The sequence below is a fragment of the Dermochelys coriacea genome, chromosome 23 (genome assembly GCF_009764565.3).
Source record: "Dermochelys coriacea isolate rDerCor1 chromosome 23, rDerCor1.pri.v4, whole genome shotgun sequence".
NCBI classification, from domain to species: domain Eukaryota; kingdom Metazoa; phylum Chordata; order Testudines; family Dermochelyidae; genus Dermochelys; species Dermochelys coriacea.
In genome coordinates, this window is record NC_050090.1 from 2228420 (window position 1) to 2240858 (window position 12439).

A 12439-nucleotide genomic window follows, 5' to 3' on the forward strand; every position below is an offset into this window, starting at 1 on the left:
CCGCAGGCATCAGAACATGTGGTTGCCATGCAATGACACCGGAGCAAGTCCTCTTATAATTGTGGATATTCTCATTGTCCGGATAAGTGGCTGTTCCTTTGTTCTGCATCCTGCTACACTCTTGGCCTCACTGAGATCTGGTGGCAGGGAGTCCCACAGGCCAGTGGTGCTGTACATATTTCCTTTGGTGGGATTTAAATGTGCTGCCTTTCCGTTTCGTCCAGTGCCCCCCTGCTCCTGTGCGATGAGACTGGTTGAGCAGAACGCCTGGCTCTGCCCTGGGTGAACTTGGGGAGCCTCTCTTCATCTTTCTCCGCCTCAGTTTGCCTCAGCAAAATGGGGAAGGATGAAGGCTGCCCAAGTGACCAGATGATTTTGATGTTCCTCCGAGTGCCTGAAAGGTGTGGGGGTGAGACGGGCGGGAACACTGAGGTATGGAGCAATGACTTGATTTGTGCACACCATGGTTTAGTGGCAGACCAGGGAATAGAACCCAGGAGTCCTGATTATGCCCCCTCTAACCACTGGACCTCACTCCCCTTCCTGAGCTGGGACTAGAACACAGGAATCCTGACTCCCAGCCTTGCCCTCCTCCCAGACAGAACCCATAATTAGACCCCTGCCTCTAACCGCTAGCTTTGTGCTCTGCTCTGCTTATTTACAACAAATCCCTTCCAGAGCAGCGCAGGGCTGGGCTGGCTCCGGGGCTGGGAGGGGCCGGGGCTGGGAGGCCCGGCGTGTGCCGAGACCTGCTTGGGGGCATCTGACAGAGCTAGTGTGAAGACACTGGCCCGACTCCGCTGTGTTGGACCATTCCCCTCATTCTTGGTGCCGAGCTGGCTGGTACTCACACAGCTCAGTGAAGTTGCTCCACGTGGCTACTCAAGCTGCTTGGGGTGGAGGGAAGCGTTGGCTGGCTAGGCCTGTAGATGCATTGTCATAATTAGCTCATGTCACCCCGGGGCCCTCAAAGTATGTGGCCACAGAAGGAGAGGATCATTAACCCCTGATTTACAGATGGGGAAACTGAGGCATGGAGGGGGTTGGTGGCTTGTCCAGGGTCTCACAGCAATCGCTGGTGGAGCTGGGAATACAATCTAGGAGTCTTAACCTCTGCTGACCCCCTCTAACCACTAGATCCCACTCCCCTCCCAGTGTCAGGAATAGAATCCAGGTGTCCTGACTCTCCAGTCCCTCCACCCCATGCTAACCACTAAGCCTGTTTTCGATTTTTACAAACCCTTCTCTGAGAATACCTCCAGGATGGGGCTTACCACTGGGCTCACCACATGGATGGGGCCGGGCAGGACGGGTCCCCAGGTGACCCGTCGCTAGGAAGCACAGATCCTGGTGGGTTTGTAGCAGGCCACTGCCAACTCAGGCTTCGTGCCAGCCCTGGCTCACCACCCATTCCTGCTCCTGGACAACACAGTTCCGGCAGAGCAGCATGGCCGGGGATGCCCGCTGAGGCGGGGGTTTCGGGGATTAGGCAAAGTTAGGATTTGCGCCGGGACAATGCCCTGCACCCCGGGCATCTGGATTGGTGCCACCGTCTCTGTACCAGCCACGCACGGCGACCGTGGTGCGGCCCCTGGGCTCAGCTGGCATGTGGTTGGCTTGGCTCCTAGTAATTCTGGGGGCCTGTGGCCAGTGAGAGCTGCAGATTGGCCAGCAGTCTGGCCACCAGGTACCCCCCAGCTCCGCTCACTCCCCCCCTCCTTATTAGAGTCACCCGGGATTTCTCATCTCACCTGTGCTAATGAGGCCTCTGGATTTAATGAGGTCCTTCCGGCTGAAAGAATCGGCTCTGTCAGCTCCTCCGAGGGGCCAGGAATCCACAGCCACAGATGTGTTGCCCGCAGCTCGTTGTGATCACTAGGACGCGCTGCCCTCCCCGGCTCAGCCACTCGTGCTAGGCTGGCGGGAGACCCCAGCAATGCCAGGGTGGCCGGTCGCTGTCGGGGCACTTTCGGTGGATCTCAGGGTGCCTGGCAGGCAGGGGAGCTGGCAAACTCTGCTCACCACTGCAAAGTCATGGGGCTCTCATTGGGCTGATGGGCCCCGTTCGCCAGTCCCTGGCAGCTTGAAAACACTCACTCTCTCCTTCCCACTTCCCCTGCTGCTCGCCAGCCCTGGGATCCCTGGTTCTCCTGCTCTGAGTGCATCCCGCTGTGGGTATGGGAGAGGGGGAAGACTGGGGGCCCCCTGTAGCTTGGGGATCTCCTGTCCCTCTACCTCCCCCTCTCCGCCATGGATGTATGCATGTGGCTGGCAGCAGCCGGAGACACAGATGATCTCTTATTAAGAACAGCATTTAAAAAACAGTGTCTGCCACGGGCATGATTTTACATCATTTTGCTAACCCTCATTAGTGTCTCGCCCTGGGAGGAAGCGGCTTATCTGAGCTCCCCCCCGCTGTTCTCTGGGACGACCCAATCAAGGGAAGGCTGGCCCACCTCTGTGTGCAGGGCTAGTACCCCCTTCGCCTGGCTAATCCCATTGTTCCCGAGCGGGCGGCCAAAGGAATGCGTGGGCTGCGAGCCATGTGTACAAAACCGTGTGTGCGTGCAGATGTGTGTGTGTGTGCATGTGCGTGTGCCTGCCCTGTGTGCGTATGTGACATGCACGGTGCCTGTGTACGCAAAATGGTGTGGCACTGTATGTGTGTGTGGGCACTGTGTGTATAAAACCGTGTGGGAGCGTGTGTGTATATGCTCGCACTGTGCATGCTGTGTGTGTATGTACACAAAACGGTGTGTGCCTGTGTGTGTGTGCGTGCACTGTGAAGGTGTGCATGTTCATGGTGTGTGTGTGTGTGGGCATGCACTATGTATGTGCATGGACGATGCGTATGCGTGAGTGTACGCACTGTGTATGTGTGCAAGAGCATGAGGGTATGTGGGCCCAAAACCGTGTGTGTATGTGTATGCTCTGTGTGTGCGTACACAAAGCTGTGTGTGTGCGTCTGTGCATGTACTGAGTGTGTGTACACAAAACTGCATCTGTATATAGCATAGCGGGGGGATGTGTACAAAACCATGTGTGCACAGTGTTCATGTGTACATGCACACTGTGTGTGTTTGTGTACAAAGCCGTGTGCATGCTGTGTGTGTATACAAAACTGTGTGTGCGTGTGTCTTTTCCTCCTCATGGAGAGGATAACAGCGTACTACTGCTGCTGCCGCTGGTTAAGAGGCGTACCCCTTTAGCTCAGGCATTAAGCGCGCGGTGCCTTGGGGCTGAAGTGCTTGCAGATGGTGGGGACGGTCACAGTCTCCGTCTGATGCTCTGTCCTGTTGAGGAAAGGGTTGGGCCCAGTCTGTTCCCGGGAGAACGCAGCTGCAGAGCCGTGCTTGTTTCACAGTGGTTCATTTCTGGAGCAGCCATGATCCTGCGGTGCTGGTCAGGGGCCACGTCCCTCCCGCTGGGGCTAATGAACGAAAAACTGCTTTGAAGGTGGCTCCAGGTAGCGGGCAGCTGCGTGAATGGGGCCGGGCGGAGATGCCCCCGGGGAGAGAGTCAGCGCTGCCCAGAGCTCTCGTGGGCGCGCAGGGTGGGGCGTGGTAGCCGGGCTGGGACCCAGTGGGGTGCAAGGACTGAGAGTCTCTCCAGGGCAGTGAATGGAGCTCGTTCCCTCTCGCTCGCCATGGGGTAAATCCGGGGCTGGGGGCCGATAGTTACACCAGCCAGAGTGAGAGGGGAGTCGGTCCCCAGGATTTCCTCTGTGGGACCCAGCCCAGGGCTCGCTCGGTGGGAAGGATCCAGGGCCCATAGCTAAGCTGTTCACAAGTGGGCAGGGATTTTGGGTGGCCTGAGGGAAGACACCTTAAAGGGAGCCCTGATGTTCAGTGCATGTATTGGGTCTCTGAGGTATCCCCCCATCACTAGTCGCTTGGGATAAATCTGAGCCCACCCCACCCCCTGCAGACATCTGGCCATCTCCAAGGCTCACCCTTTGGGCAGCTGGACCCCCTGGTATGCGGCCGATAATAAATCCATAGCACTGGGGCGCTCTGCTGCACGCATTGGGGGAAAACCCAGCCCCTCCAGCTCCAAAAGCCCAAGCCATCTGCTATTAGAGCTAAAGGAAAATCCTCACTAACTGTTAGCAGTAGAGGGCTCATGAGACACAGAGGTACGGTCCTGATGCCCTCCAGTAGAGGGCACTGGGGCTGGGTTTTACTCCTGGTGCAAGCAACTGAGAGGGTAACTCCAGTCAAGCAACCAAGTGTCTCCTACCTGCTCCGGGGCTAGCTTTGCCGCTACTTAGTTCACCCGAATCCTACAGCTTGGAGCTGGAACATCTTACCCACCCCACTCCCCATTCTGCCTCCGGGACCTGCTGGGACCAGGGGCCTGTGCCACGGTTATCCCTTCCCTCCTTCCCAGCCTGCCCACTTCACAGATGTAGCCAATTACAGTGGCCCTAGCCCACTGAGCTACCATAACTGAATCAGCTGCCTGTCTCCAGCTGCTGGATTTGAACCCTGCCCAGCTGGGTTAGACCTTCTGCTGCAGCTCCTTCTTTAGCCCTGCTGCCCCTGTGCCCTCTGGGCATGGCCGCGGGGGGCAGAAAGTGCCAGGCGGCCAGGCGGCGGGGCGAGAGAAGCAGTTTCTGCTGAGCGGGAGTCTGCTGGTGTCTCGGAGGTGCAGGCGTGGCTGGGTCTGTCCTCTGGGAAGGTGGCTGAAGCACTGAAGGGCACTGTCAGGGGAGTGCATGGCAGGGCTGGGATAGCAGGGGGCTGCGGACCAGGACTGAGGGGCTCTGGGGGAAGGAGGAGCCCAGGGCTGGGATAGCAGGGGGCTGTGGGTCAGGACTGAGGGGCCCTGGGGGAAGGAGGAGCCCAGGCCTGGGATAGTAGAGAGCTGTGGGTCAGGACTGAGGGATCCTGGGGGAAGGATGAGCCCAGGGCTAGGATAGCAGAGGGATGATTCCAGGGGATCTCACCCCAATAAAGGGCCAGGAGAAGCAACCATTGGCCCTGTTCGGTCCGACCTGCCAGGGCGGCCCCTGCAATGCCCTGAAATCCACTCCCCCTAGAACCCAAGCGAATCGCTCGGGTTTCCTGCGCCTGCCCAAGCCTTGGGCAGCGAGCTCCGGAGAAGTGTTCGGAACAGGAAGAAAGAATAAAAATAGCGACGCATCTCCTGGAAGGCTGCGATGCAGAGCCAAGCTCGTAGGTTGTGTTTGGGGGGATCCATCTGTCGTGTACCAGCGATTTGCAGCTGGTCTGAGAGACGCAGTGAGCAGAGCATGGCGCTGAAGGGAGGGGGGGTGGGAGCCGGTTGGTTAGTGTAGGAGCCTGGCGCAATCTGTCCCAGCAATGGAAGGGGAGTGGGGGCTAGTGATTGGGGGGAAGGAAGGGCTGGGAGCCAGGGCTGGATTCTATCCCAGCTCTGGGAGGGCAAAGTGCTTTGGGATGCTCTAAGCCCCGAGGAGGCATGAGCCTGGAGTGCTATCACAAGAGTCTCTCGTTCTCTCCTCTAGATCCCGCCGGGTCTGGCAGCTGCACCAAAACGTCCAAGATCATGGCGCTGGCACGGCAGCCCCTGCCCAAATTTCTCTCCAAGGCTCTGCTGGCATCCGTCCTTCTGACTGAGAACTTCCACCAGGTGGGAGCCTTGGAGACGGTGCCGGAAAGCAACGTGAGCTGCCAAGGGTCCAACACATGCCACCCGGGGGTGCTGCTGCCCGTCTGGCAGCCGGACAACCCCTCCTTTGGCGACAAAGCTGCTAGGGCCATTGTCTACTTCGTGGCCATGATGTACATGTTCCTGGGGGTCTCCATCATCGCCGACCGCTTCATGGCCTCCATCGAAGTCATCACCTCCAAAGAGAAGGAAATCACCGTCACCAAGGCCAATGGCGAGACCAGCATCGGCACGGTGCGAATCTGGAACGAGACAGTCTCCAACCTGACCCTGATGGCACTGGGCTCGTCCGCACCTGAGATCATGCTCTCTGTCATCGAGGTGTGTGGACACAACTTCCAAGCTGGGGAGCTGGGCCCCGGCACCATCGTGGGGAGTGCCGCCTTCAACATGTTCGTGGTGATCGCCATCTGCGTTTACGTCATCCCCGCCGGGGAGAGCCGCAAGATCAAGCACCTGCGGGTCTTCTTCGTCACGGCCTCCTGGAGCATCTTCGCCTACATCTGGCTCTATCTGATCTTGGCGGTCATCTCCCCGGGCGTGGTGCAGGTCTGGGAAGCTCTGCTGACACTCGTCTTCTTCCCGGTCTGCGTGGTCTTCGCCTGGATCGCTGACAAGCGGCTCTTCTTCTACAAGTACGTCTACAAGAGGTACCGCGCCGACCCGCGGAGTGGCATCATCATCGGCACCGAAGGGGAGTTCCCCAAGGACATCGAGATGGATGGCAGCTTCCTGGCCAACGACCACCGGGAGAACATCTTCATGGACAAGACAGCCTCCGCGTCCCCAGCCCTGGCCTCCTCCACCCAAGAGGAGAAGGAGCTGGATGAAAGCCGCAAGGAGGTGATCCAGATCCTCAAGGACCTCAAGCAGAAGCACCCGGACAAAGAGCTGGAACAGCTGGTGGATATGGCCAACTACTATGCCCTGCTGCACCAGCAGAAGAGCCGAGCTTTCTACCGCATCCAAGCCACCCGCATGATGACCGGGGCTGGGAACATCCTGAAGAAACACGTCTCGGAGTTCTCCAAGAAGTCATCCAACCTCCTGGAGGTGCCGTCGGAGACGGAGGAGGAGAACTACAGCAAGATCTTCTTCGAGCCCTGTCTGTACCACTGCCTGGAGAACTGCGGCTCGGTCACGCTGACTGTGGCCTGCCAGCAGGGCGGGGAGGGCAACCACACCTTCTATGTGGACTACAAGACGGAGGATGGCTCGGCCAAGGCAGGCTCCGACTATGAATATAGCGAGGGGACGCTGATCTTCAAGCCGGGCGAGACGCAGAAGGAGCTGAAGATTGGCATAATCGATGATGACATCTTCGAGGAAGACGAGCACTTCTTCGTCCGCCTGCTCAACCTGCGGGTGGGGGACGCCGAGGGCATGTTCGAGTCTGACTCGGCCGACCACCCCAAGGGACGGCTGGTGGCCCCACTGATCGCAACCGTCACCATCCTGGACGACGACCACGCTGGCATCTTCACCTTCCAGGACAAGCTCCTGCGTGTCAGCGAGTGCCAAGGCACCATGGAGGTGAAAGTGGTGCGGAGCTCTGGGGCGCGGGGGACGGTGATCATTCCCTACCGGACGGTGGAGGGGACGGCTCACGGAGCAGGCATCGACTACGAGGACGCCTGCGGGGAGCTGGAATTCAAGGACGACGAGACGGTGTAAGTACAAACCGTCGGCCCCTCTTATTAGCCTCACCACAGCCTGGTCTGCCTTGGAGATGCACCCAGCATTGCTGCCTGGTGAGGGTGAGCCTGCATGCAGGTGCGCGTCAAACCCCAGCTCCTGGAGTCCTGGGATTAGCTGAGAATCTTGGCTTTCATTATTGTGAAAAAGTTAAAAAAAGCAAGTTTCTAGCCCTCTTGGTTGGGGAGAAATACTGGAAAATGCAATCCCCTACTGGCCCCAAATGCAGAAGGTGGGAAAAAAAACCCAGCCAATATATATATATATTTTTAATCTAATGAGTTTTGAAGGCATGGGGGCTGGCCATACCAAGATGCCACCTCTCAGTGGCCAGCCACTGTGGAAAGCCAAGATCTGTGCCAGATGTGGGGTTTCCCACCAGTGGCTGGAAATGGGGCAAATCTTCAATGCAGACAAGGCCATGGGCTCGATTGCTTGTAGCCCGTGATTCAGTGCGGATCAAGTTGCTTCATTGTGTCCGAGCTATTGAGGATGTGGGTCTGCTACAGTCGGTGGAAGATGGGTGTAAATTCAGATCTGGCAGCACTTTCTGCTGGGCGCAGCGCCTGAAGAAGGCGCAGAGCTAGGGAGAATCGGGCCCTTCATATTCTAGTTCTTTAAAGGCCACCTCTTCCTTATGGCTCTCTGGTGACTTCTGGGGAATGGGGTCGGGGAGGGGGAGACATCAGCTGTAAATACTCGTCCCTTGGCACCAGTGTCAATTTCCTGCTCCCCAGGTCCTCTTTGAGAAGAGAAGAAAAAGCATTGCACTGCACTGGCTGGTATTATTGCTCTCTGCTGGGGGAAATAAGAACTTCTCACTTGTGTGTCCTATGCCCTGTACTGCCAAACATATGGGTGATTCACCATTAGCGCAGGGGGCTGGGATTTTGGAGAAGGGCTATATCTGGGTTCAAGCCCCACTCAAGTTCCTGGTATGCAGCAGTTGTGACGATCTAGGGAGTCGTGCATATAGTGATCTGTATGCTGAGCACCACATTGTGCAAATGGCTGGGAGCCCTCAGCTCCCTGTGCCCTAAAGAAACCCTCGTTCCCCTAAGAGTTTCTGGGTTTGCAGCAGGAATAGGGGGTTGGGGAGGAGATTCCCAGGACTCGTGCTAGGGCCATGAAATACGTGACTCTAAAAGGAGCCGCTTAGCAGCTGCTCAGGCCCAAGCTCAGAGGGCAAAGGCAGGAGAACCTAGATATGGTGGGCTAGGGTCTGCCTTTGCTGGCTGACATGGGGAAACACCCAGTTCTCCTCTGAGCTTCGACTGTATTATTAGGGTTTTTCGGCGGCTTCGTGAGAGCTTGTCATGCAGCACGCCCCCGGATCACTTCTGTTTGCACTGGGTGTAACCAGCCTTCTCCTGTGGTGGCGGGGGGCTAGCCCGGGACTGAGCCCTGTCACTGCCACAGACTTACTCTGGGAGCTCGAGCAAATCACTTCCTGGCTCTGGCTTGTAACGTGGGGAGAACCAGCCTTCTTCTGTCTGCACAGATTGTGAGCTCTCTGGGCCCAGTGCTCTCGCTTGTATCTGTGCAGTGCTCGGCTCAGTGGGGGACCCCGATCTCAGTCGGGGGACTGGGGGAGGTCTGTGCAGTGATTGGCCCAGTGGGAGACCCCAATCTCCATCGGGGGGGGGGGTCTGTGCAGTGCCTGGCCGAGTCGGGAACCCTGATCTCAGTTGGAGAGGAGGTCTGTGCAGTGATCGGCCCAGTGAGGGACCCTGGTCTCAGTTGGGGGGGGTCTGTGCAATGCCCGGCCCAGTGGGGGACCCCAATCTTGGTCCGTGGGGGTCTGTGCAGCGCCCAGGACTACAGGGTCCTGATCTCAGTTGAGGGCTCTAGGTGCTACTGACATAGAAATTAGGCTAATTTGTGGATTTCCCACATTAGAATATAAATCTGAGACAAAATCATTGTCTCCCAGTGCTCCCACATCTGCCTGCCTGTCTCCAGTTGTCACCTCTTCTCCACTCCTCGGGCTTGGTCTGTGCCCAAATCTCCTGCCAGGAGGAGAATGTCGATTTAGGAGAGTGATAGTTTTTGACAATGTGTTTATACCAGCAAAAGCCCCAGGGCAGATGCAGTTACAGCAGCCAAAAGTCCTTCTGCCAGGGTTGCGGATTTTGTTCAGGGAACTGCACTAAATGGTGCCAAAGAAAGCACATTTTTGCCAATAGAAGCTCTGTCCCCACATGAAAGACTCGGGCGGGATATAGGGTTGCCAACCCTCCAGGAACTAAAGATGAATCTTTAATTAAAGAACATGTAACGTGATGAAACCTCCAGGAATATGTCCAGGCAAAATTGGCAACCGTGCCGGTACAGCTGTACCACCAGCCCCTGTCTAGTGTCGACAAGGCCTTAGACTAGAAGCTCTCTGGGGAAGGGACTTTCCATTCTGGGTTTGTACAGCACCTGATTCATAACTGGGGCTCTGAAATGCTACTATAATACACCGAACAGCAGTAAAAATGTACAGCGCCGTGGCCTAGCACTGAGTGGGCCTGGGCCGGGACTGGGGTTCCTCGGAGTCACCTTAATAAAAATAATTCATAATAATCACAGCATCCCCATTCCCTAAATCCTTTATTTGTAAGTAGATATTTCCTGTTTTAAAGAATTCTACCATCGTACCAAATCCAGCGTCCCATCCTACTCACTCATCCCACCGCTCCCACCAGTGCAAAACCCTGGATGGCCACTTAGAGAAACCAACGCTAAATGATTGCCTCCATGTGCATAGTGCCGACTTGAGGAACTCCTTTTTAAATGAATTTTTAATGGCATAATTAATACCCTTCCCGCCACGTTCTTGCTCTCGTATTGAATGAAACATTTCTTTTTCATTATACAGCTACTACAGAAACGCTTTAGGTGGGGTTGGGAGCGGCTAGTTTTAAAGGCAATGTTCTCTTACTTTGGATCTAGCACCAGGAGTGTAGCCTGGGCAAAACCTTTATCTATCAGAGAGTTTGGAAAGGGTGATGATCCCGAGTCAGCTGGCATTCGAGTGGGATTCTAGGGCGGAGCTAATGGAAATGGGATTCCCAGGCAGTGCTGACCATGCTAGGGGACTCTTGCTGCTGGTGTTTTCGTTCTGACTCTATTGATTCCAGGACTGATTTCCCTTCCCCAGGCTCGACTGTGATCTGTGGTCTGCCAGGACGCATGAGCGCTGTTCCAAACCACCCACAAATGGGGGCGGGGAGGGGGGATGTCACCAGAAGCAGAGATCGGGCATCCTTAAAATGCTACGTTGTACTGCCCGGCTGGATCTACAGGTATGTAGTGCCCAAGCTGCTGTCAGGTCAGATCTGGAGCCTCAGATGTTCCCACAGATCCACATAGCTAGCAGTAGGGCCAGCTGCTCTGTGGGGCCTCCTCTCTGCCCAGGGGGACTAAGATCTGCGTCATCATTGGACTCGCTCTTTGCCCTCTCTCTGCTGTGGCTGCCAACAAAGAGAAGGCCTCATTTGTGTGGGCGAATGACAGAAATGAGACAGAAAAGGCCGCAGGAGGAAGGGACTTCAGATTAAGGCATGGAACTAAGAGACAGAGTTCTCTTCCAGGCTGCATCACAGACTTGCTTGGGACAAGGCGCGTCCCGGCTCAGTGCCTCAGTTTCCCCAGGCGATGAGGTGATGGCGTGTTTTGTCCCCACTTTGCAGAGCCAGGGCCCCGTGAACCTCAGAGCACCACGAGGCCACCCTAGCCAGAGCCCAGCCTGTGCACTGCCCTGCATCCTGGCTGTCTGTCTTGTGCCGCATAGAATCATAGAATCATAGAATATCAGGGTTGGAAGGGACCCCAGAAGGTCATCTAGTCCAACCCCCTGCTCAAAGCAGGACCAAGTCCCAGTTAAATCATCCTAGCCAGGGCTTTGTCAAGCCTGACCTTAAAAACCTCTAAGGAAGGAGATTCTACCACCTCCCTAGGTAACGCATTCCAGTGTTTCACCACCCTCTTAGTGAAAAAGTTTTTCCTAATATCCAATCTAAACCTCCCCCATTGCAACTTGAGACCATTACTCCTCGTTCTGTCATCTGCTACCATTGAGAACAGTCTAGAGCCATCCTCTTTGAAACCCCCTTTCAGGTAGTTGAAAGCAGCTATCAAATCCCCCCTCATTCTTCTCTTCTGCAGACTAAACAATCCCAGCTCCCTCAGCCTCTCCTCATAAGTCATGTGCTCTAGACCCCTAATCATTTTTGTTGCCCTTCGCTGTACTCTTTCCAATTTATCCACATCCTTCTTGTAGTGTGGGGCCCAAAACTGGACACAGTACTCCAGATGAGGCCTCACCAGTGTCGAATAGAGGGGAACGATCACGTCCCTCGATCTGCTCGCTATGCCCCTACTTATACATCCCAAAATGCCATTGGCCTTCTTGGCAACAAGGGCACACTGCTGACTCATATCCAGCTTCTCCCTCATGATCCCACCTCCCTCAGTGCCCTCTGAGCCTCCCCATGTGCAGGCTACCGAGCCCTAGCAAAGACTTAATGATTCTTCGGGGGCTTCCCTGCTTGTGCACACGGATCGACCGGGCAATCTCTGCACCTACACTGGAGTGAAGTGATGCCAAAGTGGCTTCCCCTTTACAAACACCACCTTGCCTGCTGGGCTGGAAATGCCAGCCCTCGGAGGGGCTTCTCATTGATGTGGGTCTGAACCCTGCACTCCTTATGCAGCATTTCCTGTGGAAGAACTAAGTCTTACGGGGTTGTGGCTAGTTAGGGGATCACTCAGCCATTGGTGGGGTGGGGCATGCCAGCTGTTTGTGCAGGGATCACTGGGCTAGCGCTGAGATGCAGCCAGCTCTGGGGTGGGACGTGGCAGCTGTTTATAACATGGGATCTTTACTAACCATGACCTCAGCTGAACTTGCCACTGCAAAACGGACGCTCCAGCAGTGCTGACTGAGGAGGGAAAGCGCCCCTAGTCTATCATCCGCACAGCTCCCTGCAGCACAGCACTCGCTAGCACTACGTTGCGCTCAGTACCAATGCAGGAGTGTCACCCCCCCCCACGCGATTTCATCAGAGGTTGCCCAGGCAGGTACCTACCAGGTGTAACCCCGTTT

At 56.0% G+C, this 12439-nt stretch overlaps 1 protein-coding gene across 2 annotated transcripts in view; it reads left to right on the forward strand.

The window, feature by feature from the left end:
- Positions 1–12439, forward strand: part of SLC8A2 (solute carrier family 8 member A2) — an 83815-nt gene that overhangs the window by 20146 nt on the left and 51230 nt on the right. For both annotated transcript variants that reach the window (XM_043501405.1, XM_038382262.2), the window contains exon 2: positions 5489–7322. In XM_043501405.1, coding sequence (XP_043357340.1) covers positions 5489–7322 — 1834 coding nt within the window. The remainder of the gene's footprint in view (positions 1–5488; positions 7323–12439) is intronic.